At 36.2% G+C, this 27146-nt stretch overlaps 5 protein-coding genes across 9 annotated transcripts; 2 read left to right on the top strand and 3 right to left on the bottom strand.

Moving 5' to 3' along the window:
* LOC132179086 (ATP-citrate synthase alpha chain protein 1) lies at positions 1–4091 on the bottom strand. Its single transcript, XM_059591716.2, has 13 exons — positions 3974–4091; positions 3724–3830; positions 3390–3566; positions 2843–3004; positions 2621–2701; positions 2467–2518; positions 2248–2362; positions 2030–2111; positions 1209–1304; positions 981–1082; positions 650–766; positions 442–558; positions 1–276 (listed from the first exon to the last, which is right to left on the bottom strand). The coding sequence occupies exons 2-13, from the start codon at positions 3820–3822 to the stop codon at positions 205–207; spliced, it is 1272 nt and encodes a 423-aa protein (XP_059447699.2). The 5' UTR covers positions 3823–3830; positions 3974–4091; the 3' UTR covers positions 1–204.
* Positions 4092–8144: 4053 nt separating this feature from the next.
* Positions 8145–11693, top strand: LOC132177682 (uncharacterized). Of its 2 annotated transcripts, XM_059590109.2 has the most exons (7): positions 8145–8277; positions 8348–8531; positions 8627–8709; positions 9809–9895; positions 10071–10219; positions 10468–10599; positions 11262–11693. In XM_059590109.2, the coding sequence occupies exons 2-7, from the start codon at positions 8351–8353 to the stop codon at positions 11449–11451; spliced, it is 822 nt and encodes a 273-aa protein (XP_059446092.1). In that variant the 5' UTR covers positions 8145–8277; positions 8348–8350; the 3' UTR covers positions 11452–11693. The 2 variants fall into 2 exon arrangements, with proteins under 2 accessions (XP_059446092.1, XP_059446091.1); XM_059590108.2 differs by having other exon boundaries at positions 8146–8531.
* Positions 11694–14021: 2328 nt separating this feature from the next.
* Positions 14022–18661, bottom strand: LOC132178826 (uncharacterized). Of its 3 annotated transcripts, none has more exons than XM_059591384.2 (9): positions 18572–18661; positions 17391–17756; positions 16730–16763; positions 16174–16398; positions 15676–15765; positions 15108–15173; positions 14919–15010; positions 14723–14770; positions 14022–14552 (listed from the first exon to the last, which is right to left on the bottom strand). In XM_059591384.2, the coding sequence occupies exons 2-9, from the start codon at positions 17714–17716 to the stop codon at positions 14435–14437; spliced, it is 999 nt and encodes a 332-aa protein (XP_059447367.1). In that variant the 5' UTR covers positions 17717–17756; positions 18572–18661; the 3' UTR covers positions 14022–14434. The 3 variants fall into 3 exon arrangements, with proteins under 3 accessions (XP_059447367.1, XP_059447366.1, XP_059447365.1); XM_059591383.2 differs by having other exon boundaries at positions 17391–17745; positions 18572–18654; XM_059591382.2 differs by lacking the exon at positions 18572–18661 and having other exon boundaries at positions 17391–18365.
* Positions 18662–19339: 678 nt separating this feature from the next.
* On the bottom strand, positions 19340–25131 carry CAF2 (RNA-binding CRS1 / YhbY (CRM) domain-containing protein). 2 transcript variants are annotated; one of them, XM_059592713.2, is made up of 6 exons: positions 24370–25131; positions 24143–24270; positions 23327–23552; positions 22627–22757; positions 21205–21349; positions 19340–20118 (listed from the first exon to the last, which is right to left on the bottom strand). In XM_059592713.2, the coding sequence occupies exons 1-6, from the start codon at positions 25019–25021 to the stop codon at positions 19697–19699; spliced, it is 1704 nt and encodes a 567-aa protein (XP_059448696.2). In that variant the 5' UTR covers positions 25022–25131; the 3' UTR covers positions 19340–19696. The 2 variants fall into 2 exon arrangements, with proteins under 2 accessions (XP_059448696.2, XP_059448697.2); XM_059592714.2 differs by having other exon boundaries at positions 22627–22754.
* A 959-nt stretch (positions 25132–26090) lies between these two features.
* On the top strand, positions 26091–26795 carry LOC132180037 (Ribosomal protein S27a / Ubiquitin family protein). The gene has a single exon (XM_059592883.2). It carries the CDS (start codon positions 26157–26159, stop codon positions 26625–26627), a length of 471 nt encoding a protein of 156 aa, XP_059448866.1. The 5' UTR covers positions 26091–26156; the 3' UTR covers positions 26628–26795.
* The last annotated feature ends 351 nt before the right edge of the window (positions 26796–27146 follow it).

The raw sequence follows: 27146 nt of genomic DNA, 5'->3' as shown, positions 1-27146 counted from the left end.
TGTATCAATGTGATCTATTTATTATGGTAAAACAGTACCATCAGCATTACATCTAATTCTTGGACACCATTATTTTTGGCCCATTAACATATAAAATTACATTTTTCTAGTACATGGAAAATGGAAGTAAGATTTAACAAACACCCGAAACTTGCCACAAAAAAAGAAAATAGAATACAACGTACACAAATCTTCAAGATTTGATCATGCAGCTGCAGTGATGCACTGAATTGCCTGTTTGCATATTCCAGTCATTGTTTCTTCAGGCCCATAAACCTATAAGAGAAAAATTGAATCAAGAAAATATTCGGGTCTAAATAGTAAATACTGGGCTTAAGCCCATCAAAATTACATGCTTTAACCCCGATAAGAAATCCTGGTTTCGTTCCGGCATATCAGCACAAAGCTATGGAGGCCTGGAGGGTTCGGTTATATTATTACCTCAATTGGGATGCCAATTTGATCTCCGAGTGCCCGCATTTTTGCAAGGCCAGTCTGGTAGTTAGGACCTCCTCTCCTCACATATATGTGCATCCGTGCTGCTTTAAGTTTTGATTCCTGATTGATTAACATTCCATAATCAATTTATTCTTATTACAAGTAAAGGAACAGAGTGAAATTAAGCGAAATTTCATTAGGTTAAGCTCACCTTCTCCTTCATGGCGCGAATTATACCATTAAATGTAGCAGCAACATCAGTAAAGTTAGCTATTCCTCCTCCAACGACAAGGGCTCTCTTCCGGCCATCGGGATTAGCAGTTGCACACTGTAGAAGAACAATGAGAGTATTTGAAGAGACAACAGGGAAGAGATTATGAAATTCTGAAGGCACACATACATAAATTGGAATGTGATCCTCATGCTATCTTTAAGAAAATTTTAAGGGACAAAATAAGCTGTTCAAGCACAAAAATAGTGTTTATTTGTTCATTTGACATAGTAACACAAAACTAAATAGAGCGTCGATGGTATGTCCTTACATCAATTACAACCCTGGCATACTGTAACACTTCCTCTTCTTTGGGAGCTCCACTATATTCTGCATAGTTTCCAAGCTCAGAAGCATAGCCAAGATCTCCAACCTGTTTAAGCAATAAGGATCAGCACACAAGAAATTTATGCTAAGGTGAAACAAAAAGTTAAAAATAACAAGAAAGAATTTCACTCCTGTTAAATAGATTTCTAGGTCTAAACGAAGAGAACCACACCGTATCTGCATAGATGACACTTGCACCTCCTCCAGCTACCATAGTCCAAATTCGTCCCTTTGGGTTCAAAACTGTGAATTTCAAAGATGCACTTGTCTGCAAGCAGAAAAAAAAAATTAATTAATGAACTTAATAAGATTTTCATAAAGGAAGGTAGAAACATGTTTCACTGAGATGGCTTAGAAATCATCAATATGAACATACAATAGAGAGAGATGTTGAAATATGAGAATTTTTAATTTTAGAGTTACATATCCAAGGGGTCAAAGATGATTTGCAATGCCTTCTTAAGAACTTAGAGAGGATTAACATGTTTTTGAACACTGATATATAATCCTATAAATACTTTTTACACCAAAAGTTGTAGCAATTTTCACAACCATTTCCACAAATAAACTGCCTAAGGCTAATTGTTGTAGACGTTCTTCACAATAATTATGATGCAGAAAATGATGATGCAGAAAATGTCCATTCAAACTGAAAGGATTCAAAACAGTGTTACTGCATGTATCGGATTGTAAACTTTACTCATTTCATCCATTGACGAATATTTAAGTATTTAAAATGTTTTTTTTTTTAAGCTGTAAATATTTAGTTACTGAGATTTGATTATAAGTTATTAAATGATAAAATGAATAGAAATACACAACTTAGTTTTAGCAATAGATAGCAATCTCAAGATTGAAGAAGAAATAGAGAGGCAAAGGGTGTTTCCTTGAGAGAAATAAAAGAAAACTAAATATTGTTTGAATTTTTCTCAGGGCAATATGATTAGTGAATGGAAACAGATTTCAGATACAGTTTTGAGGCATCAATAGTACCTTTTCATCTAGTCCATGAATAAAGCTCTCTGTAGGACTCATAACTCTTCCAAAAGGCATTGGAAATTCAATATTTCCCCACCTGCAACATCAAGTCATGTAAGATGAGATTAAAGGTGACAATCCATGCACTAATCGTATCAATCTTCAAAAGTTGTTTCATTCACAATGAAATAAAGCAAGAATGGTAGAAGTCAACAAGGAAAAACAGAACATACTTCTTAAAGTTCTTGAAAGCAGCAGTGTCATCCAACTCGCCTCTCATATCTAAAGGATAAGGTTTTCCATTGACCAATGTGAATGGATTCATCTCTAAGAAAGTGAAGTCCAGGTCTGGCACATAAAAACTTAAAAAGTTAACTTTGAATTGAATTGATTGATAAATTTTTCTTCAGAAATACAATATGATATCGATTTGTCAAGTATTCTTAATGTACCTTGAAACAGTGTAAAAACTGTTTTGATAAACTCTTCAATCTCTACTTTGATCTGGATAATGAAAATTTTTTTGTCAGTGATTTAACAGACAATGAGGCTATAATTAAGAACAAGAAGAAATTGGCCCAAGATCGTCAATTAAGTATAAATTACCTCCAAAGGAAGGGTTGCAACAAGCGGAGCACATAATTCTGAGGTAAGAGACACTCCTGTTGGGATGAATACAGTCTTAACCTGGATAAAGTATTTATATTGCTTTGTAAATTATGGAGCTCTAAGGTTAAAATTATATAAGACACCAATTTAAGAATTACAAAGTGATTTAATATAATGAATTATAGTAAGTAATGAATTCATATTCATATCGAAGAGTACCTTGTCCCAGTTCTCCTCAATTTCAATTCCTCCGCATTCTGAAAAGCTCATGCTGTTTCCAAGTCGCTCTGAGACGATGTTAAGGTAAAACTCTTCATTGTGTGGGATGAAAGGTTCAACAATGAATGTCGTTATAGGTCCTCTGCATCCACCCATCTCTACCTATAAACCAAACACATCTAAAATTATGTCCAACACACAAAATCCTTTGAATGAATGAATGTCGTTATAGGTCCTCAGCATAACCTCCTGAAGTATTTCACATACAATCTACTCTCTTTTCCGAATTTTACTCTCAGCAACTCCTATGCTAGAAGCAAGATCTTGTCTAATTAGACAGCGAATTACATGACCGCACCCCCATAAGCTTTTGGCTAAAGCACTGTCTCAACATGTTATATAGAAATCTCATTTAAAGACTGGTAAAATTGTACTTCAATGGTTGTAAAATGATCGAACCCAAAACCATAGGTTTCAAGATCTCGCTTGCGAATGTATAGAACAACGAAATCACATGTAAGAATGATAAAGGAGAAAAGTAAAACACCTCTTTGCCAAGGCGTTCATTGACGAAAGTAGAGACTTGAGACAAATCCAGATTCAAGGCAACCAAACCGCTCTTCCCACGCTTTCCGAACAACATATCAGGTTTCACGACCAATTTTGTCGACAAAAGCCAAGATTCCTTCTTCGCCAGCTCATTGAAATCAGTGGATTGTGTCACCTGAGACACAAACACCAGAACAAACAAACAAACAAACGCATCATTAAATTTCAACAATGTAACCTTAAATCACACACCACAGAACGCCAGCTAATCCCTACAAGACATTTTCTCAAACATCTGGCATGCGATTTCAGATGATTCAACCACCACTTACTTGTGCCGATTTGATCGGTAGCTCTTTGCCAGAGAGCCTCTTGAAGTGCTCCTTCAACAACCTCTTGGAGTCGTACTCTCTGATCTTCTTGCGTGCCATTTCTCAACCTGTTTTTGGTTTTTTCCACCAAATCTCAGCCGTCAATATCCAATCTCAGATCTAGATCATTATGCACACAGATCTTTAAAAAAAAAAAAAAAAAATCATTTGGAAGATAAAGCATAGTAGAGAGACAAACACTTCAAATTACCGTTGAAAGAGAAGCAGAGGAGACTCTTCTATGAAACAAGAACTGAAATCTGTGCGTCTATTGCTTCCTATATTTATAGTTGCCAAGGTTTTCTTTCTTTTTTTTTAATTTATTTTTTCAAGAGTTAGTTGGGTTTAGACTTGGCGTGATTCTTTAGCGGGAAGTAATAATTAGATATAGGGAGCGGAGCTGAGACACATGCGTCACCTACCGCCTTGGACCAACGTTTCAACCACAACTGTTTTTGTGATTTTGTGGCAGAGGCGATTCGGTGCATCGCCGGCGCAGATTGAATGATGAGGTGGACGTGCGCATCAACGTGTGTGCCACCTACTTTTTTACTGTTAAGGCCCGCGCTACGATCCGATAGTGGGAATCCAAGAGGGCAGACAATATTCGGAATCCTTGGTTTTGACTAGGGGTTGTTTACATTTTTTAGGATAAGAATTCTCTAAAAAATAATAAAACTGAATAATTTATTTTAAAATTTTAATAACTCTTAAATTATTCTAATAAATATTAATAGATCAAATCCACTAATCCATTGCAGAGACTTGTCCATTTAAGAGAAGGCCAATGATAAACAGCATGTTGGGCGTGCATAAACAGTCATGCATACTCGATTATTTTTTATTTATTTTTTTAAATATTAACAAAAAATTTAACTAGGCGTGCATGACTGTTCATGCATGCCTGACGTACTGTTTATCATTGGCCTTCTGAAATATATGGTTGTGGTTTGGTGATTAGTTTTTAATTTTACATTGGCATTTACTTCAAGGTCATAGAATTTGCCAAAATCCTCCTTTTTTTTCCGAAGAATTTGCAAAGATCAAGCAAATAAAGAATGATTTTTTTTTTTTTTTTTTTGGAAAAAAGAAAGAAATTAATCTGCCTAAGGATTGAGGGAGTGGGGTTTGAGGCTATGTGGATATTCGATTTTACATATTAGATTATGTTATATTTAACTGTCTATATATAGTGTTATATTTTTTAAAAAATTTAAATGACATTATTAGATATACATTATGTAGCAACATATATATACTATTATATTTGTAAAATTAATTATAGATCATCTTCATTTTATCTAATGTATGATCACTTCATCAAGTAAAAGCAACCTTTAGTTGAATCTAAACTAGGCACTCCTTGCTGCACTCCTTCGCCGATAGTTTGCTGAAGATGGTTTTTGTGCTCATTTTCTGTTTTTCTGTTATTTTTTATGTTTTTGGGTTTTGTTCTTCTTGTTTTTTGTTGTTTTATGTTGTGGAGACCTTTGTTTCTGGAGTGAGTCACTCCTTTTTTACGGATCTGTTTCTGGGATGTGCAGTGCTTCCATTCCCCCGACCCCCTCATAGTGGTCGTTTTCGCCTAACGGAGGTTTGGATGGGGTTAAACCTATCTTCTTCTGTTATGCAGCCTAATCCTTGGCTTTTGTCCAATGAATAGAGGACCGAAAAATTATTGACACTCTGCTGTCAATAACATACCCATTTCCTGATTTGGTGTTTGGTTTTTCCATTCTCATTAGCTTTGCTTATTTCGATCTGGGTTTGTTGTTGTTCCCCAGCCCTGAAATTTTTGTGTTCTTAAGTATGCGTCACATTCCATTCTATTGTTCATAATGGCAATTTAATAATTGGTAGATGGTTTGAAAAATGCCAATCTGTTGCCTTCGTATCTTGCCAGCAAGCTAGAAAATATCAATCTGTTAATTGTCCACAAGAAATGTATTAATTTGTCATCGTTAATAGAATCAAGATTCCCTTTTTAAATTTGCTTTTCAGTGTCATTGCTCCTTTGATAATTTATTGAACCTCAAACCTTTTCTTCAACCTCAAGATTATGCTTCAAATTCATGTAAAATACAAACTGAGCCACTATAAGGCGTTAGCTTCCTAGTTTGAATGGATCGGGATTGGCAACCTGCATATCCAAGAGAAAGGACTCCAATAAAATTCACTTTTCCGAATAAGTGTTAGGACAGTTTAAGACATGTTCGAACCGATTGAGCTCATTAAAATCCTCTTTTAGACAACCAATGGCAAGAAATTTGCATTCGACCAATTACCCACCCTAGTCAAACAAATGAGAGCATGAGACACACGACGCTACCACCCGTGGTCAACACTGTACAGCTGCTCTATCGCATTGACTTTGCACGTAATACAAATTCATACTCAGTAATTATTCCATAAATATATATATTTTTTATTCTCTTACGTTCCATTGGGACCTAAAAGGTACGTAGTTTTAATTAGTTAACAATTTCAGTCGTGACTTTGGAGATACCAGTAGCAGATGTTCAAGGTTTTCATCCTCTTGGATTGAGACTTGCGTGTGATGCAGCATTAACTAAAGACTAGCTAGCTAAGCTAGTGGACATCTTTACCTCCTTTTTGGGTAATTTGGTGAAGTACGAATAAAGAAACATGAAAAACGTTAGATAGTGTGACACGTGGTGGGACATGTTTTTTCCGAGTCTTTTGTATTGTGGGTGTGAAAATCTGAATATTGGTAGGTTTCACTTTCAAGAGCAGATTATGGTGGTTGACATAGTCTTTCTGCGTGTTTATTTATTTAAAAAAAAAAAAAAAAATTGTGGCGTACGTGATTCACAAGTACACTGATTTTTGTTCCACTTGGTAGTCGCCACAACCGTTTTACAAGCATGGCCAAGTTGAAGCTATCAAATCCTTAAATCCAAGTCCACCATATATAGTTTTTTTTTTTGTTTTTGTTTTTTTATTTTTTTTTTCTGTTGACGTGCTCCAGACTCCAGTTGATCAATTAATGCGCCGTCGTTTCTTTTGTTCGAATTAAGTTCACAGCACAAGGCAACGAAAATATTGAAGCAGAACATGGTAAATCTGATGGCTGATGCTACTGTTAGTATACAGTAGTTAGATTTAAGTCTATAAACTTAAAATAGTTACACATTTGCATAGAATAGTACCAAAATCTACCTAACGCCTCTCATCTGGCAATCATCCAATTAAGAATAGAACCTTGTGCCATTCATACCTATTTGAATTGTTATTATTATTAATTTTTTTCAATTTTTTTCACAAATCATTTCAAGGTGGATGCCAACTCATACCATCATGCATGGAATAGATTTTGCTATGCAATGGTGGCCGTGACCACCTTAAGAGCTTCAGGGGTGATATGACCATCTTCAAAAGTTCGACAAGGGCAAATAGATGGTTGCCTATCTATAGAAGAGGTTGGACATTTTTTTTTAGTTATAATGTGACAGTGTCATATCACTACCATGTAAAAGTGTATACTAAAGTATATGTATCACCCCACTATCATGCATGAGGTGGTCTTGCTTATCGGGGACAGTTAGTCACAACCATCTTAATGGCTTTGGGGTGAGTAACACTTCAAAGGTTCGATGGTGTGATGGTGCCATGTCACTACACCAAAAAAGCGGGTAAACTAAATTACAGTTAGCATTTTTCTACTTTTTCTCTAGACCAACCAACCTTAGGAATTTACTTATTTATTTATTTATTTTAATTTTAATTTCAATTGTGGGGGACTAGAGAGGGGAACCTAAGAATTTACATTGATGGTGTTGGTTCAGGCCTGCCGAATCTCAGGTTTGGTGACTTTGGCCTAGACTATAGCCTAAGATAAATTATATAGGCCAGTTCGGTCCATTGACCTTTTGTTTTGGAATAAATGTCAATTCATTTTGTTAGGTTTTAGTAACATCAGGCCGTCCAGCAATATTGTGCCAATTAATGGCAAATCAATTTCTTCGTAATTGGATTGGATGAAATAACATAGTGGTTATAAAATTATCTTTTTGGTTTATGGTAGGGTTGATGGGAGTAATTCGATTTCACATTATTTATTTATTTTTATCTTTTTTAAATTTATTTTATATATTTACATTAAAATATTTTATATTTTTAAATTATTCCATGGTAATTCTATTTAGTAGCATACAATTAAGATGATATAATAAGAAAAATCAGCTTTTAAATTAACAAGAATTTGAAAATAGAAAAATTAAATATTAGTTGTATAAATAACATTTATCTTTTAATTATAAGAATCAAATTTTATCATCTAAATATTTACTATTTTTTTTTTGTACATTATATTGATCAAGTCGAAAACGGGAAGGAGAGTCGAGACCAAGGGGCAAGGGTAATCCCGGGAAAACGCCACTGTTGGCTTTGGCAGGTTTTTCACTCTCGCTACTTGGGGGAAAAAATAAAAAAGAAGAGAGAGAGTGAATTTAGATTTCTAGGGCTTGGCTTCGATACTCTTTGATCTTTTCTCTGGTTAGATCTCCGATTTACTTGTGCTTTTGAATTCAAATTCAAAGGCCTTATTCTTTTTTGTTGGCTAAAGCCCATGGAAGGAGCGGAGCAGTGGAAGATTCAATTGGAGCAGTGGAAGAAACAACTGGAGCCGTGGAAGACTCAACTGGAGCAATGGTTGAACCAAGTGATCGAACATATTCATCAGATTCCACCAACCCAGCTCTACGCTGCTGTCGCTGTCTTGTTATTCACGACCCTTTTGCTCCTATTCAGTACTATGCTGCCCACATTCTTAACTACGTGTTTATAGTTTTATGTTGTGCCGTCAAAATTTAATGGGATTGTGTTTACTGTTTTTGGTTGGCAGTTCGGGTGCTCAAACGTGCGAAATCGAATACCATTGTGCTGACTGGGCTTTCTGGGAGTGGAAAAACTGTTCTATATTATCAAGTAAGCGTCAGCATTGTTGGTTTTATTCCTTGAGATGTGTTGGTTGTGAACAATTTGATAATTTAGTGCATCCAGTTGTGGAGATATTATATGTTTGAACTATGTTTCTACATTAGTCTTACCGCCTGCACTCCTAGTATCAATTAATTGGAAAAGTCATCTCTTGTTGCTTGTTTTTACACCAAATTGACTAAACCAATGAAGGGATTGATGCTACATTGAGAGTCGGCCACACATTTTTACTATGGTTGTGTTGGGTCCTTCAGGTCTCTTAAGAAATTGATATAATCACTAGTTTTTTTTTTTTTTTCTTAAAAAACTAGTGATTATATCAACTTCTTTGCAACTAATAGTTCGCTCCAATCACTTAGTTTTTTGGAGTACATTAATAAGGCATTTAAAAGAAACTACTAGGATGGGAAATTTTGTCAATTTACAGATAAATGTGTACATAGCGTAGTACTGTAGCATCAGAAATAATGGTGTGGTAATGAATGATGTTGTTGGTGCGTGTTTTTATTAAAAAGAGCTGCCAGGAAGCTTAGAAAATATTAGGGGGGGGGGGGGGGGGGGGTCTTTTGCACAGTTTGGCGACCTGGCAGTATCGTTCTTTGGTCTTTGCATTAGTTTTGTTTATTTTGGGTCATGTTCTATTCTGTTATGAAGCTTTTGGAGTATAGGGGGTGCAGTTTGTTGTTTGTAAGGCAGAGCTGTCTTGCTTGATGTGGTGCATTTGCAAAGCATAGGGATTGAGCTTTCAAGGGGATTGGATTTTTTATCCACAAGATTTAGATGGTGTTCCTTGGAATTTATTTTTGACATCATTGGCTCTTGGCGTTTCAAGTGTGATTCTTCTCTGATCCTTTTAATTTTTCTTGATGTTGTCTGTTTTAAAGAGCTGACCTTTCCTTTACTGGCGTCCTCTTCGCTTGGGATGTTCTCTTTTTTCTTCTAACAAAACTTTATTTACAGCATAAAAAAAGATACTTTCCCACGTGTTACTGATATTAGTAGTTACTAATTAATTTATGTACAAAGATATAGTTATGCCTTATGGATGCTAATCTAACTTTCATGCATGATTTTATGCCCATTTCAGCTTCGGGATGGCTCTTCCCATCAGGGTACTGTTACATCAATGGAACCAAATGAGGACACTTTTGTGCTTCACTCCGAAACAGCGAAGGTAATATATTTTAACCTATTTTGGTCAAATGATTGAGCAAAGAAGAATAATATGCCAACTCTTTCAACTGCCATGTGAACATGAGATTGTTTGTAGTGATTTTCCTCTTCATTTTATTGTTGCTTATTTGGATCACAGACTCAATGAACTATCTTTCTACACTTGTATTTGACAGGAGGGAAAAGTAAAACCCGTTCATCTGGTTGATGTTCCTGGTCATTCTCGTCTTCGACCCAAACTAGATGAGTTCTTGCCTCAAGCAGCTGGAATAGTTTTTGTGGTGGATGCTTTGGAATTCTTACCTAACTGTCGTGCTGCTTCAGAGTAAATTTTACTTATTTACTTTTTGTCAAAGCTGAAATATAAATATATGGTTAAAATCACTTCTTACCCCCCCCCCCCCCCCTTGCTCACTTTCTTTGTATCACCCTGGCACCACGGCCTGGACCCTGATGGGTCCCCAATGAGTCGGTGTGTGTTAGCAACACACAGTTGGTGAGCAACTGGCAGTTAGAATTGACAAACAAATATTTGCATGAAAAGATTGTAACATTGATACTTACTTTGCAAAGGTACCTGTATGATATATTGACTAAGGCAAGTGTTGTGAATAAGAAAATTCCAGTACTCCTTCTGTGCAACAAAACTGACAAAGTGACAGCACATACCAAGGAGTTTATCAGAAAACAGATGGAGAAGGAAATGTATGGCTTCTAAATCTTTTATCTCTGTTTTTAGTTGATTGCATTTATTGCACATTTTTTTGCAAGCTGTGGATGGGATTGTACTGCTGCTTTTGCCCATTTTGATAATCATTTGCACTTTAATTTTTATACATGAGGGAGAGATATCAATCTGTTATATCAATTGTTTCCACAAAATGTTTGCTCTCAATGTAGTCATTGCAATTATCTTATGTGAGTCTTATGGAGATAGTTTGATGTGATATCTTTTCTATGGTCCTTTTGTTCTTAGTTCACTGGATGGTGCTCTATGATATTGCACGATATATATGATATGCTTGTATTTGAGTTCTTTTCTCACTTTGTTTTTCATCCTTGGTCACTTTCATTCTTCCTCCTTCATCAGTTTCATTTTTATTACACATTTTTATATGTGGTTACTATTGATTAAATTCAAGTTATAGATGAGAAGAGATTTTTGCATTGCTTCAATTGTATCCATGAAAATGTTGGTAACAGTATGATTATTGTAATTGACAATCATTATCCATCAAGAGTGAGTTGTTGAATTTGGATAATGCACAGGTTGTGGTCATATTTTCGTCGCTCACTGAAAATACCATGTAATACGTTTGATTCCATCTGTTTGAATTCTAACTCGCACGCTTTTTATCACTTAACAGTGACAAATTAAGGACATCAAGAAGTGCAATTTCGGCAGCTGACATTTCAAGTGACTTCACACTTGGGGTGCCTGATGAAGCATTTTCTTTCTCTCAGTGCCACAACAAAGTTACTGTTGCAGAAGCTTCTGGTTTGACTGGTGAGACATCTCAAGTGGAACAGTTTATCAGGGAACATGTAAAGCCCTAAAAGGATGCTCTCTCCAGGTTCTTCGAAATGTAATGTTTTTGTTTTTAGAGCTTGCTTGAGTGTCGCATGCTGTTTGGAAGAGCTCTAGGAAGCTGCAGACACCCAATTGGGCTTAAAGAGGAGGAAAATGTGGGAGGAGGGGTTTATTCGGATAGAGTGAATTTACTTGGAGACACCGACAGACACTGTTGCATATGATGAAATTACTTTGTTTTAAAAGATATTCAAATGATTATTTACCATTTGCATTGCTATTGATTGTAGTTGGAGCAATCTTGCCTCTCCAACCACACCAACTGGTTATTGACTAACTGTCTGACATTTGATTGCATTTGCATTGTCCATCCATGGTCTTTCATTGATCTTTGCCTTTTTGGCTATTCATTCTATCTTATGTGTTTATTCTAAGAACTAATTGGATGATTTCTGGGTCGATGAACATAAAAATGGAGTTGTGATTTCGATACTGCACTCATTTAGGCCTGGGTATCGGTCAAAACGGTCCGGTTAAGGACCTTATCGGTTATTAACCGATAATTTTCGGTTAAACGGTTTATTAACCGATACCGAACCAATAAGAATTTTAACCGATAATTTCGGTTAAAACGGTACACGGTTAAACGGTCCGGTTAAACCGGTTAACCGATTTAACCGATAGCTTTATATTGATTTATTTTGTTAGGCCAAAAACCAAAAATGAGTTTTTTTGACTTTTGAGAGCCCAAATACTTTTTGTTTGGCTAAAATAATTTATTAAAAATGAGTTGTTTTAGGGACCAAATACTTTTTGTTGGGACCCAAATATTTGTTTTTTGGGCTAAAAATTGAAGCTTTTTTATATTGATCCACTTCAACCTTTTTTCTTTTTTTATTTTTTATTTTTTATATTATAAAATACATTTTTCCAAAGCAAATGGACTAATTAACACAATGAATGCTAATTAGACTAGCAAAACTAGTTAATGAAAAATGTTTTTACCAAAGACAAAGAAATCTCATCAAATGCCATAACTTAAAAAAAAAACATCAAACCTACCCAAACCCAAATTAAAATAAAATTCATTAATGAATAATAAACAAAGTATTAACTAATTAAAGTCACTTAGCAAAAGGAAAATAAGTCATGGGCAACACCATTAAAAAAAAAAAAAAAAAAAAAAAAAAAAAAAATCCGGTTTCTTATCGGTTAACCGGTTAACCGATAAGAACCGCTTAACCGGACCGGACCGGACCGGACCGAATTCCGGTATACTTTTTTTAACCGATAAGGATATCGGCATATCGGCTACGGTTTATATCGGTTCGGTCGAAGCCGGTAGACGGCCGGTTAAACGGTAACGGTTAATTTGCCCACCCCTACACTCATTCTCTTAGGTCTGCATTTGATGGCCCACTATTGAGTGCTTGGCTGCTAAGTAAGTGCATAGGGGCATCGCTACGAATGCTTCTTCCCAACCCCCCGGCCCCCTCCTCTTCACAAAAATATAAAAGTAAAAGAAGGGTCTAACTTGTGTCATATTTAAAAGGGAAAAATTCACTTTTACCCCCATAAGTTTCAGGAGTTTTTCAATTTGAACTCAAAAGTTTAAAAATTGGCAATGTACTCCTTAATGTTTCAATTTTTTTTTTAATTTAAACCTTCTGTTACTAATTTTTGTCAAATTGGACGAAAATTTATGAAATTACATAATTACCCTTGGGTTTTTTTATTTATTTATTTTTAATTTTCATTTAATTTAACGGAAATTAGTAACGAAAAGTTAAAATTGAAAATTTTTGAAATATTAGGGAGTATATTGTCAATTTTTAAACTTTGGAGTTCAAATTAAAAAATTCCTGAAGCTTCAGAGGGGGTAAAGTGAATTTTTTCCTATTTAAAATGTGAAGGGCTTGTGTGGATGTATAATGAACTGGGTGAATAGAGGATGAATCATGTGCCAACATTTTAGATATTGAATCATGGGCCACTGTCAATTTTGCAAGATGATATTATCATACTTAAGTGGAGGGAGGAAGAACCCCTTGGTAATAGGAGTTCATCATTGGTAGCATTTCTATCATAATAGCACAAGGAATCCTCATTTGATCGCTCCACATATGTCTATCTAGTACAACACAATACACGAATATGCAGCTGTAATTTATTCTTTACAGTGTTAATATTACTTCGTAATCTACTGAGGCAACAACAGAAGAAAAAACTGAGTATTCCTTAACTTCAAGAAAATAAATTTATCAGCTCATAATCTCAAAAAAAATGTTGTTACACAAAAAGTTGTTGAAATCCTATAAAATCAATCCAAATCAAAAAATCAAATTTTTATTTTACCCTCGAAGGTATATATGCGAAATTTTGAACAGTCATTTCAATCTTCTTAACCAGCCGCTTACCAAGTTATAATGGAGGCACGGAATTAGTAGGAATTACTTTTAAGGAGAAAATTGAAAAGTCTTTATGGATTGATCCAAGCACAAAGATGACTACAGTAATCACCCTTTTCTTTTGTGCACTTCCAATTTGAATTTGGAAACATGCTAGTAAGAGTTTGTCAATGGAGATGCCACAAAGCAATCTAAAATAACTAATCTTACAGATAGATGGCTGAGAATAACTTGGTTCAATTCACTTACAAATCTCGCACTTACACTCGAATGAAAGTGTTTTTGAGGTCAAAAATGAAAAAGTAGAATCAAATTGAAGTAACAATTTACAATGAATTTATTGATTTATCATCCCAGAACAAACATATTTACTACAATTAATGCTCTGTGGAGACAGAAAGACATGCATATCTGATGATCTGTGTCCTGGAAAATATAATGTTCATCGGCTGATCACAAATCTAAATACCAATTTCTTTTCCATTGCTTCCTGATGTAAAGAATAATGCCTTTGCAGCAACTCACTAAGAATAATGCCTGTACTACTAATATTTCGCATGAAATGGTTTGGAGAGGGTAGTGCTAAGCCTGATCTACATCCTCACCGAATACTCTGATAAGAATCTGGGAATGATCTTGACAACGCCGCGCGCTTCAGCCTAACAATTAAAGCGAAGATGCCATAGCTTGGGAGATGCATCAAGCCCACGCCGAAGTACCTGTAAAATCAACAATGGCACAACAATGATAATATCATGAGAAGCAGTGGAAATATTTGAGAGTTGAGTGCAGTGCTTTCATGCACAATAAGGAGGTTGAAGAAGAAGAGTAGTAGTTGCAATCGTAATATCCCATTATAATAACAATCAAATAGATAATGACAGCATACCATAATGGAGCATATGAAGATGACAAGTCGAGAAATGGATATGGCCACCTGTTAAAAAAGAAAAAAAGGAAAAGATATAAATGTAATGAACAATAAGTAAGCATAAAAAAGAACAAAGAAAACAACAGCATTAATAACAACAACAACAAAACAAGAGTAACAATAAATAATCAATAGATTGTGAAAAATATTTTACCATATGGAAACACAAGCATGTATGACCCATTGGAAAATGACAAATATAGCTGTCCAGAGCACAAAATATGCAATCCGAAACATTGGAAATCGCTGAAAATGGGAAATATATAGTTATAAATTTGTAACTGATCATTAAAGATATTAAAATAAGAAAAAAACACTAAAATCGTTAAGGAACCAAACTTACCAAGGAATTTAAGATTGTCTCACCAAGGAGGAGAACAGCATTGATTGAGTGCATACTAATAATCAACTGCAGTTGAAAGGTGAACACATTCATCAGATGCAAGGGGTTTATTATTAGCGATAAAAACACAACTCAAGTTGTATTACCATAAGCAAAACAAAAAACGGAAGAAAAAATAAATTCTGATGGTTGCGACATTTGCATAAAACTGCTAACACTTAGCCCTCCGCCTGTATGGAGGCCTGGCTTGCTAAATTGATGAAACAAGATAATATAGTTGAAAGAAAATGGGTTTACTGCCTTCAGCCCAGAAAAGAAAAAAAAAATAAAAAACTTGTCACTGACAAAATTCCAGAATGTCTTTTTTGAAAAAACACTACTCATTTTGCTGCTTCAGTGTTTGCTTCTGCTAAGTGGTGGAGAAGAACCAAATGTCTTGGTTTAATCACTTTCCAAATGATATCATATATGTCATATCTGTATTCTATGGAAAAAAACATATCCTCCACAAGGGCATTAAAGTGCAACCTTGATAAAATGGCAATGTGGTGATAAGGTTTTTACTTACGAAATCCAGATCATAATCTTTGGCCGTTAGAAATGGATAAAGAATAAGCCAAAATACGCAATCAGTGAGTGTCACAGCACCTGCACTCATCTACAGGTAGAAAACAAGAATGAAAAAGATATCAACATCTTATTATTGAAATGGAGATTTTCTTGTAAACAATTAATTGATATAAAAACACTTAATATATGTTTACTCTTTAGCATCAAAATGTTTTTACTCTTTGACAAGCAAGTTAAAGAAACAGTAGTTGCCAAATGTGATTAAAATCATACAAATCAGCAATCAACAACTGGATAGTACTCGAGCTTTTTTCAAAAGATATTCTATCAAATACTTAAAAATGAGATAATTAAGATGCAACCTCAATCAAAGGAACATGAAGAATAGAATATATGGAACACAAGCTATTGGAGAAGACAAGAAAGAAACTCGAGAATCAGAAGAGTTCAAATTCATAGAGTAACTGTGGCAGCTGAATTTTAGAAGAATAATTACCTGAAAAATGATTTGAAAGATATAACCCCATACACCTGCAGAATGGCAAGCATAAGGTTCTTCATGGGTATCTGAACTCTTGGACAGATTGGACATATCTGTATTCTCCCCCAACGTGGGAGCTATATAGGTGCCTTGCTCTGCATCTAAACTTGCATGATCAGCCACATTGCCACCAACTTTATGGTGCTTGAAACATCCATAAATTGAGAATGAAACTCCAAGCTTCAAATTGAAATTGAAAGCATAAGTGACATATAACAATGATGTACAAGTAAAATGGAACACAAGGAGGCACCATACTTCTAAATCAATTAAAGACATTGAAACATTGACAGACAGATAACTGTTAATTTTTCCCTGCAGGAACTAAATAGCCAAGTAGTGTTATTAAACACCTCTGGATAAGAAGATTAATTAAAAGAACAAACAATTATTGAAGTATTTCCAAAGAACAAAAGAGATAAGAGTTATGTCCCGATTTCATCTCTATCAAACTTTACTACAATATACAAACAAGGATCTGCACAAGAGTGCTTAGAGTTCAAAACTTTACCCCAAAATAGATCGTGACCAAAGTAAATGTCCACCTGTTCAGCAGTCAACGAAAAATCACAAGAAACATAATCAGCAAAAGTGGCATATTCATTATTACTCACTGTCAAACTTGAGAATTCAAAGCTGGTTATTAAAATAGTGCAACACTGGAAACCTACAAAAGACCTGCTTCTTCCCCTCCCCGCTCCCTTTACCTTACCCTCTTTTTCGAGGTATTCAAAACACTCACAGAGCAAAAGAATAGAGAATGTAATAAGGAATTATTCAGCTTTCGAGATAAGCTCTCTGTTGTTGACCAAAGTAGACAGATATTAAGTCCCAAGAGTTCTCAAAAATCCAAACATTGAATTGAAACTGTGCTCCATTAAAGAGTGTAGAAGTATAACGTTAACTATTTCTAGCATGCTGAATAAACCCCTAAAAATAATTTAAGCCCCTGCTTGAATTATGCAATAATAGAGGAATGATGCAGACTATGATCCTTCAAGCGGTAAAGAACCAAGTAGTGACATCTAAATCACCATAAAATTTAGAGAATATTTATTTAAAGTGGGGTTCTTATATGAGCACAGCACTTTCAAACCTAAGTCGACCTTATATATATGGAAGTATTTCCTGATAGACAGATGAAAGATATAGATGAACCAAGGATGGCTTACTGAGTATAAAAGAAAAAAATGCCACCTCCGGCAACAACAACGTCGGCGATGAGCAATGCCAAAAGCAAAATGAAAGCCCCTGTTCTGTAAGCAAGCAGCCAGGCAGGATGGATTCCTCTGAGACATGTCTTCCAGGCTTCATCCTCATACAAAGACCCTGTTGTTTCTCGCTGGTTTTCTCTCCTCTCCTGTCTTGGCCTGTTGAAACCTTCATATTTCCATATTAGAAGTGATGCCAGAACCATTGAGGTTAAGATCCATAAAGCACAGAGGAAGAACCTCCAGTTCAACCAGTAACTAGCAGCGGTAGTATCATCACTAGTCATGACAGGCTGCCAAGTATGGGTTGAGGATCCTGATAAAAAACTAAGGATGTTATTATTACTTGCTCCACTTTTCATCATATTTTCAAGTTTGATTCCCAAAGCCATATATGTTGGAGAAGAAATGGAAGTCTATACCAACTTTCAGATGAATGATGGTGTAAAAAAATTTTAAAGAAAAAAAAAAGAAGGTTATCCTTAGAATTAGGTAACTTCAATCTATACAAAGCGGAGACCAATTTCAGGGAGAAGTGCATACAGTTAATGTCTAAGCGTCTGAAAATAAATACACCCAAAAAAAAAAAAAATCAGAAAAGAAGAATGTGGGTGGTTGTGGAAAAGGAAGTTAACCCAAGAGAAGTCCTATCTCAATGAAGGCAATAAACGGAACAAACTTTACAGTGAAAACAGAGTTCAGAAAGATAAATTTGGATTAAAAAATAAAAATTACAGTGAAACTGAAACATTTTGAATTTCCCACAAACACTTATTCACAAACAAATTCTAGAGATTAAAACCATGAAGACTCCAACAAATTTACAAAACAAGCAAGCATGCGTCAAGGAACAAAAACCCAAATCTCAAAAGTTCAATCCCGCTCACTGTACATGCAATCAAACTCCACTTATATTGAAGCAATAGTTTATCATCAAAATCATTTTTGTTCTTCACATTTCGCGTTACGCACGTAAGGAACAAACACATCAACTAAGGACCAATATGGGTTCTGATTAATATTATAAAATACAACATAGATTCTTTACTTTCAATCAGTTTTACCCAAAAGGTTGTGGTCACATTGAAATATGAAAAAAAAAAAAAAAAAAAACGTACGAAAAAGAAAGGCGTGGCACTTACGGTTTCGCCAAATGAAAATGCGGAGGTGAGAGGTGTCAATGTAAAAGAAGATGCTTTGCTTCTTTCTGCTGCCAGAGAGAAAGAGAGAAGGGTATAGGACAATAACCTTTGTATGAAGGTAGTTTGTGAATTCTGAGAAGGATGTGCTTTTGTTGTCTGATGTCGCAGACGTACTCCTTACTCGTGGGATTGGATCATTGGAGAAGATTCAGTGGAGTAGACAGAATACACTTTTTTTTTTCCTTGTCAATGAATTTTTATTATTTTTCCTTTTTCTTTTTGATCTTTATTTGAGAAAGTATTGGATTGGTGGGATTGGGAGTAGGATATGCAATCCCTAGACGGAACCAGCAGCAGCCACATGCAAATTAGACCGGTATACCGACCACGATGTAAACAGAAAGAACGTTCTTTCGCTTGCTTTTTTTTATTTTTATTTTTGGGTCAACAAAAGAGACTGTCATTCAGCCATTTTCCAAGGATATTATATTGTTCAAAAAAAAGAAAAAGAAAGAAGATATTATATTATTATTATTACTTTCTTTAAAATCAAATTCTAGATGTTAAATTTGTGTCAATCTTATGTTACTCTTTTTTTGTTTTTTTTTGTTGGGTTCTTTGTTTTTCTCTTCATAATTTCACACCAATTTCATAAATAGGTTGATGTGATGTAGTTTAATTGGCTACACTTTTATTTGATTATGTGGTTAACATATATATATATATATATATATATATATATAGCCGGTGTAAAATGCATTTGATAAATAGGTATAAAGAGTGTCATTTATTTGCATACAAACCCATAAATTGGATTACATTAATAATTTACTCTAATTCAGTTTTATTAAACTGATAAGAGTGCAACAATTTCATATATTCATGGCTGAACATATTTGATCGGGCAAACCCATGTGACCAGCCTTGAAGAAAAGAACAAGGGCAGCCTGGTCCTACATATATATACATTTTTACGTTTGCCCAAGGGTAAATTTACATTTCAGTCTTCCCATGTCTCCCTGCAAATATCGCCAATCTAACACTCACCAAGCTCTTCATTTTCTTCTAGTAAAAGAAAGCAACTTCACAATTGAACAGGAATACCTCTGATCTTTCTTAGCAATTTCATTCCCATTTGAGCTTTTCTGCAATCATATCAACAGGTAACGACCCCGGAGGGACTGGTGAGTCCACATCTTCAAATGAATCACTATCATAATCTTCATAATCGTCGTTGTCACTATCACTGTAGATGTAATCATCTTTACTATTATAACCCTCGCTTTGAGGATAATCTTCAGCCTCTGCCACTGAGCTGCTTGTGCCATCGTCACTTGACAAGATTAAGGCTGGATAGGAGTGCTCTGTGGCCTGTGAAATACCCTCAAATTCCTCCACCTTCTTCAAAAGAGCATCAGGACCAAGATCAATCTCATCCAGTAACAACGCTTTGCTGGACTCAATTGCTTGCTTCCAAAGCAGCATCATTTTAGGGCTTGTGCTCACTGTTTTGGGATCAGCCTTACAACAATCATGGTCATCCTTGTCTGTAAAACATCATGAAAAAATTAAATTAAGGCTAGAACATTGCAGAATCTGTCATCCTATCACAATATTAACAAGCAGCGGTGGGGAACAATTAACAAGCCACAATATCAAGCATAACTACCTAGTACTGCTAGGGAGAGTTAATCCTTTGTGGACTGGAAATATCAGATTTTTTTTTTTTTTTTTGAAACATGTACCACTCTTGGAACGAACCTGACAAATTGGGATTCTTTTTGGGGTGGGGGTTGCGACTGTTCTAATTTTCATATGTAACAAAAATTAATTTTGTCCACATGCAAGTTTCAAATTTATAATCAGAAAGCATTAAAGTATTAATAAAATGATCAAATATACCGTTTCTTATTTACTTTAATTTTTTAGATCAATGATAATTTAACAGGAAGAGAACAAAAAAAGCACTGTGGGTAGGTATAGTCAACATGACGCAGTTCTTGGTAATGCAATTTCAAGGAAATTGCTTCTCTTGAATCACTTGGTAAGGACCTGTTTAACTTTTTCCCAAAAGACAGGCTGCAATTGTACTTCCTTTTCCAAATTCATTTGAAACTAGTGTCCAACAAAATTTCAACTAGCTGGCCCTGCCAAGATAAATGTCTAGTTGTCAACTTATACATGGTTGCCACTAATGTATTCTTCCTGAATCTAATAACTGAAATCTAGTGACCAACAGAGGCTTCCTGGAAATTGGAGTGGATATATTTTCTTTTGGAAAAGTTCCTTAAGATATATTACCATGTCTATTTTTGTGCAAAAGGTTTACTATCCATGACACAATGGACCCTGCGAACATGAACATGATGTATCCTGCTATGCCATCATCAAAAACCCATATCAACAACATATTGTCTTCCTATGAACTAAGACAACCAAAATCAAGTACCTTCCCACCCCATGAACAGAATCATCTGGCTACTATCTACACTTTGGGGTTTGCATAATATGAATAACCTAATGTATCAGGCACTAGTGCCCTTGACTGGTGTGTCTGTAGTTTCAATTTTGGTTTCAAAGGAAAATTGTGCAACTGCAACATGGCTTGTCCCATTTCCTTCTCTAATGCATACCTGAACCGTCCAAATCACCTGCGATGCCCACTCCAGGGGGAATTGAAGCCCAAGGAGCATCTTCGTACATTGATTTCCAATCTTGTCCCCTCCACATCAATACTTGCTCATTGTCAAAAGATAATAAGACACAAGGAACCAATTCCTGTTCGAAGTTAAGAAGGAAAAGGTTAAAAGAGAGAATGGCATTGCATCCAGAATGAATGAACGATTGAGGTAACTAGTAAAGAATATAGAGACTATCAATTAGCATTCAAAAGTATAAGGCATGGCCTATTAATTGACTGTCTGATTGCATGACCCGTAAAGGGGACATTTTCTGGTGCAATGGTAAAGTCTGGGCTGCCAGGCACAAGTGCATAGGTTCAAGTCTTGAGAGTAGTCACTTCATACAAAAGATACTGAAGGGTAGGATTATATCCAAGTCACCCCTCCTATGATCCCACTTAGGTGGGACCAGCACTGGCAATGACCCATTCAGTGTCACATAAAACCTTAGAAAGGTACCATTTCCTATGGAGCTACATTAGCTTTTTTGCTAGGCTCCTCTGGAGCCCCGTATACAGATGGACCACTGAGGTTTGTAATACATAGAACTATGATGGGTGAGGAGAGTTTATTCTGCAGTGAGCCAAACCCAAGTGATGGGATGCTCCTGTTACGCAAGCCAAGCCTGTCATTAGGCTTTTATCTCTGTAGTTTGGCTGGGCTATAAAAGTTTTAAAAATTAATCATAATTTCAATAAAAAATGAAAAAGCTCCTTTGTCCAGAAATGTCAAATAAACTATAAGATTTTTATTTAACTTGACCATCTTGTACTTTTACAAACTTCAAAACTAGAAAATGACAACTTCATAGAATAATTTTTAACATGCAGCAGCAATGATTCCTTTCAACTTTTTAAGTTTTTAAGAGCATGTAGAGAAACAATTTATAGAAGTGAAAATTTAGTTGATCTATCACAATCAATTCAAAATAGTATTGATAATAAAGCCACATCTGACGAGTTACTCTGTGAGCATCAATATCATTTTTAAACCCCATCTGAACTACTAGGGGATTCACAGGACAAACCCCGTTTATCATTTTAGTATATTAGGTGAGGACTCAAAAGCCAAAACTCAGGCCTTCAAAGATAAACCTGAAGTTCATATTTCATATAACCCATTAGATATCTATACTAAATTATGTAAATTTCTGTTTGTACTTAGTGTCAGAGCATCCCTTCTTTTAATCTTTTTCTTTCTAATCTGTGAATATATTTCGTTCTTAACTTTAATACCTAATAATGTGTCACATGCTTGGATATAAGATCTGCATACACTATTACTGCCTGAGGAATTAGAAGAACAGAAAAAATTACAAGATCTGGCAACATTATTACCGCCTGAGGAGTTAGAAGAGCAGAAAATGTTACAGACCTTAAGCTTACCACCCAACTTCTTGTAATCAGTTGCATGCATCCCTTTGCAGTCAATTTTCACTAATGGACTTCCTTCGAAAGCATTCCTAACATCTTTCACCAGGGAGATGTATACTCCATTTTTTGCTGCTATGTGAATAAGCAATAAATACTTTGAATTGACAAACAATAAAAATAATAAAACTTGAGTCTTGATGGTTCATATATACTTTGTTCTATAAAGGAACAACTAGTATAATCTCCCCCATGAAAGCAGACCTAAAGGATAGGAACAACTTAGAGCACACACATGCAAATCCATAAACACTTTAGGAAATGGCTTAGTTTATACAAGTATGTATAGCATGACAGATAATGACTAAATTGAGGAATTCTGAGACCATATTGAAGCTGAGATAGCTGTCTGCCATGAGTATAACATCAATGCATCAGCCAATTCATCTGACCATGTCACACAAAAGGCGGTTGATGACCATATGTTGGAGAGGCTGGTACAATTGGCACTAAAGTATTTATCCTATGACCCTTTGGAATGGAGAAACAAATCGTTTAGCTATTTCTGTTTGTCACTTCACATCCTATGGCTCTGGTTAATTGGGACAAACTAAACAAATGGAACTTTCAAAAAATCAGTAAAAAGCAACCTTTATAATAAGCTGATCAATTATAAGAATGAGTGATGGTCCTGGTGAATTTACCTAATTTACATATTGGCAAAAGTCTTTCTCCTTGCTTCCGTAATTTATGGGCCTCAGCTTTTGTCAATCCTTCTGGAGCTTCTTGGATAAGTTTTGGGTAGACCGGAGTAGCTGGTTTCCAGAGCATCACTGGGTACTGTGGACGAGTACGATAATTGTAATTTCTTCCACGGAAAAGATAAACTACACCACCAACTCGATGAATGATTTTCCCCCCCGTTTTTTCCTGGCATTAGGAGCAAAACTTGAGCACAATGCAAGCAAGGGTTTTCTTTAGTAATTTAAGAGTAACAAAGAAATGTGAATTTAGTCTGACCATCAGGCTTAAACTTAATAGGGGAACACAAATTGACGTCTTTCAAGTAAATTAAATGTGGAAAACACCGGCCTCTTGAAACTGTATTCTAAAAGTAAAACAAACAGTTCATGCAAAACAAAAGGCTCTATTTAATGAAACTCAAGTGAAAAAAAAAAAAAAAAAAAAAAACACAAAAACACAAAAACAGTGGCTTCAAATGGGCAATGTGCCAGTGCTCAGTTAGAACAAAGTGGTGGGGTGGCCACACTTGGTCCATAGCCTCATTCTGCAGCCTATTATTGCTTTTCATATCTTACGCCATTGATTCACTCCATCCCCTCAAATCAGTAATGGGATTTTAAGGAATGCTATTGCAATCGTTCCAATAATGAGCTTTTTATCGTTGCTTTCCATTCCTCACAAGCTAATACATTTCTCCAGTCACATGCTTCATACTAGTAAGTAATTAACTCAAGAGTCAAATGAAAATGACGGAAATGGTAAAGATATGTAATAACCTCAAGACGACGGCAAATGTTATTCATATCTACAGTGGGAACCCCTTTACAACGAACTTTACAAACGCGCTGCCGCTTCCAATGCGAATGTATCAACTCCAACATATTATGCGTCAACCCGTCCCTTCCTAAATACCATTAAGACAATTTCACTCAAATTCCAAACAATCAGAGCACATACAGCAAATACAAATAAATGGATTATGAACGGAAATAAAGAAACTCACCAAGATTAATCTGGCGGTTATTGGACAGGTGGGGCTGAACCAGCATTTTGATCTCCCACTTCCTGAGCGGCTCTCCGAGCACCTCCTCCCTCGTCCTCCCCTCCTTCGGAAATCTCCCAAGCGAGAATGGCCCCGGCATTTCCACGTGCTTCACTCCCTTTGTCCCCTCAGGCGGCGGATTAAACGAGTCGAACAGCGGAATCTTATTCTTATCCTTCTTCTTCTTCAACGGCGCCTTTCCGGTCCACGGTCTCGGCATCGTCGGCGGCTCGAAGGGCAAGAAGGCCGGCTCGCGGATGGCCAGGGGCTTCACCTTGGGCGTCTCGGAGTAGCTGTACTGGAACTCGAAGGGCGCGCCGGGGAGGAGGTACGACACGCCGGACTCGCCGACGACGACGGAGCGGTCCCCGTCGGAGGAGATGACTCCGTCCTTGACGGGTTTGAAGTATTTGGTGCGGCGGTGAACGGTCTTGAGGGCCGGGTTGGTTCGGGGTTTGTAGGATTTCTGGCGAGGAGGAGGATATTTGGGGATAGGGATGGGTGGGGAGGGAGGGGTAGAGGTGGTAATTGTGGGGTCCTTTGGGGGTGGTGCTGAAGGGAGAGAGGAGAAGAGGTTGAGTCCTGGTAGTGACGACGCCGTAATGATAGCCATGAAAGAATAAATGTTTCTATATTTACATATAACGGCTACTGTGATGTATGCAACAAGTATGGATAATGTGCTCTCCCAAACGAGAGGGAAGGACCAAGGAGGGAGGGAGATAACTGACGAGAGAGAGAGAGAGAGAGAGGGAGAGATCAATGATATTTCTAAGCTCACTACTGTAAACGGCGTCGTTCTAACATGTTTAAGTTAGGGCTGAAGTTTTTTAATGTGGCCCGGCCATAAACCTGATATAAATCCAACGCGAAATTAAACAATTAATTAAATGAGTTGAGTTACATTAACAATAGTTTTATACATATGCCTTAGGTCCGTTTGGGAGTGCGTTTTTAAAAAAATAATCTGCGTTATTAAATCAAATCGTAATTTTGCAGTGTTTGGGATTGCGATTTTAAAAACGCAAATTTTAAAATTGTGAAAAAATCTGTGATTTCTATAAGTTGACTAGGGGTACTTATTTGAAAAAGTGTGAATTTAAACCAAAATCACGATTTCACTTAAAACAATTTTGGCACAATATTTATATATTTGGCTATGAAACTGCAATTATATGTTAAAGTTATCAAAACACTCAATTTATAAAATTAAAAAAAAAAAACACTTCTTAATATGCTTACGCAATTTTAAAAAGTAACGATTTCAAAAATGTAATTTTTAAAATCGCACTTATTAAAATCATACTCCCAAATGGACTCTTAATATGATTTGAATTTAACATACGGCATAATGACATAAATTTTCTACGTTATATATAAATTCAATACGAAATTAATACAAAATTAAAGAATTATGATTAGCGTGTTTGGCCAATTTAATTAAATTATAAACATATTTCAACTAAATCCACACCCAATGCCATTCACCTTTTTCAATGACAACTTTTTTTCTTTTTTTAGTTTAAGAAAAATCATGAGTATCTCAGGTTTTATCAGCATCGTCCAATCAAACCTCATAAACGGCGCTCACATCAAGCCTACCATGAACCCTCATCGCACCCAACCACCAATTCTCAAACCCTAGCTTTCCCTTCCCACTATAAGAAACCCCCTTCCCATTTCCGCACCTCATATTTCTCATTAACTCGTCGGCGCGGTTCTTGTGCGGCCAGAGCCACCAAGCAACCATGCAGATCTTCGTGAAAACCCTAACGGGGAAGACCATAACCCTAGAGGTTGAGTCCTCGGACACGATCGACAACGTGAAGGCAAAGATCCAGGACAAGGAGGGCATCCCGCCGGACCAGCAGCGTCTCATCTTCGCCGGAAAGCAGCTCGAGGACGGTCGCACCCTCGCCGACTACAACATCCAGAAGGAGTCCACCCTCCACCTGGTCCTCCGCCTCCGCGGTGGCGCCAAAAAGCGCAAGAAGAAGACCTACACAAAGCCAAAGAAGATCAAGCACAAGAAGAAGAAGGTCAAGCTAGCCGTCCTCCAGTTCTACAAGGTCGACGACTCCGGCAAGGTCCAGCGCCTCCGCAAAGAGTGCCCCAACTCCGAGTGCGGTGCAGGAACCTTCATGGCCAACCACTTCGACCGACACTACTGCGGCAAGTGCGGCTTGACCTACGTTTACCAGAAGGCTGGCGGTGATTAGGTTAATTCTGCTTTATTTTTTTAGATTTGCTATGGATCTGAACTGTGCTAGTTGTTGTTCCTCAAGATTTTAGCTAAGTTCGGGATTATTGTCGGATTATATTCGTCTTAATTTTGATGGATTGTGCTTTTAATATTTTATTATACTTGTCGCTCGGTTTCTGTTTCATTCTCTGCGTTTTATTCTGTTATTTTGAGTTCTTTTTCCTTTTTAAATCCAGGGATTGTTTGTGTGTTCATTCTCTGGTCGTTTATAATAGCATAAAAGACCTTGTGGAGTTCTTAGTTTGAGCATAAAGAAATGCCCTCTCCATATCTCACAAATATGAACGTATGTGTGTTTTGTGGGTGTTTACCATTAAAGATGTATTTGATATACAACTGTTTCATTATTAAAGTTATGTTTTCCATTACTTAAGACACATGTTTTTGAATTTATAAATGAATTCACATGGTGTTAGGTCTTGTTTTGACATGGGATTTGAAGACTTCTCAAACATGAAAGTTGGTCTATGTAATT

The sequence above is a fragment of the Corylus avellana genome, chromosome 4 (assembly GCF_965113065.1).
Source record: "Corylus avellana chromosome 4, dhCorAvel1.hap1.2, whole genome shotgun sequence".
Lineage (NCBI taxonomy): Eukaryota > Viridiplantae > Streptophyta > Magnoliopsida > Fagales > Betulaceae > Corylus > Corylus avellana.
The sequence above is the reverse complement of the archived record's forward strand: the minus strand, read 5'-3'. Positions and strand labels throughout refer to the sequence as shown.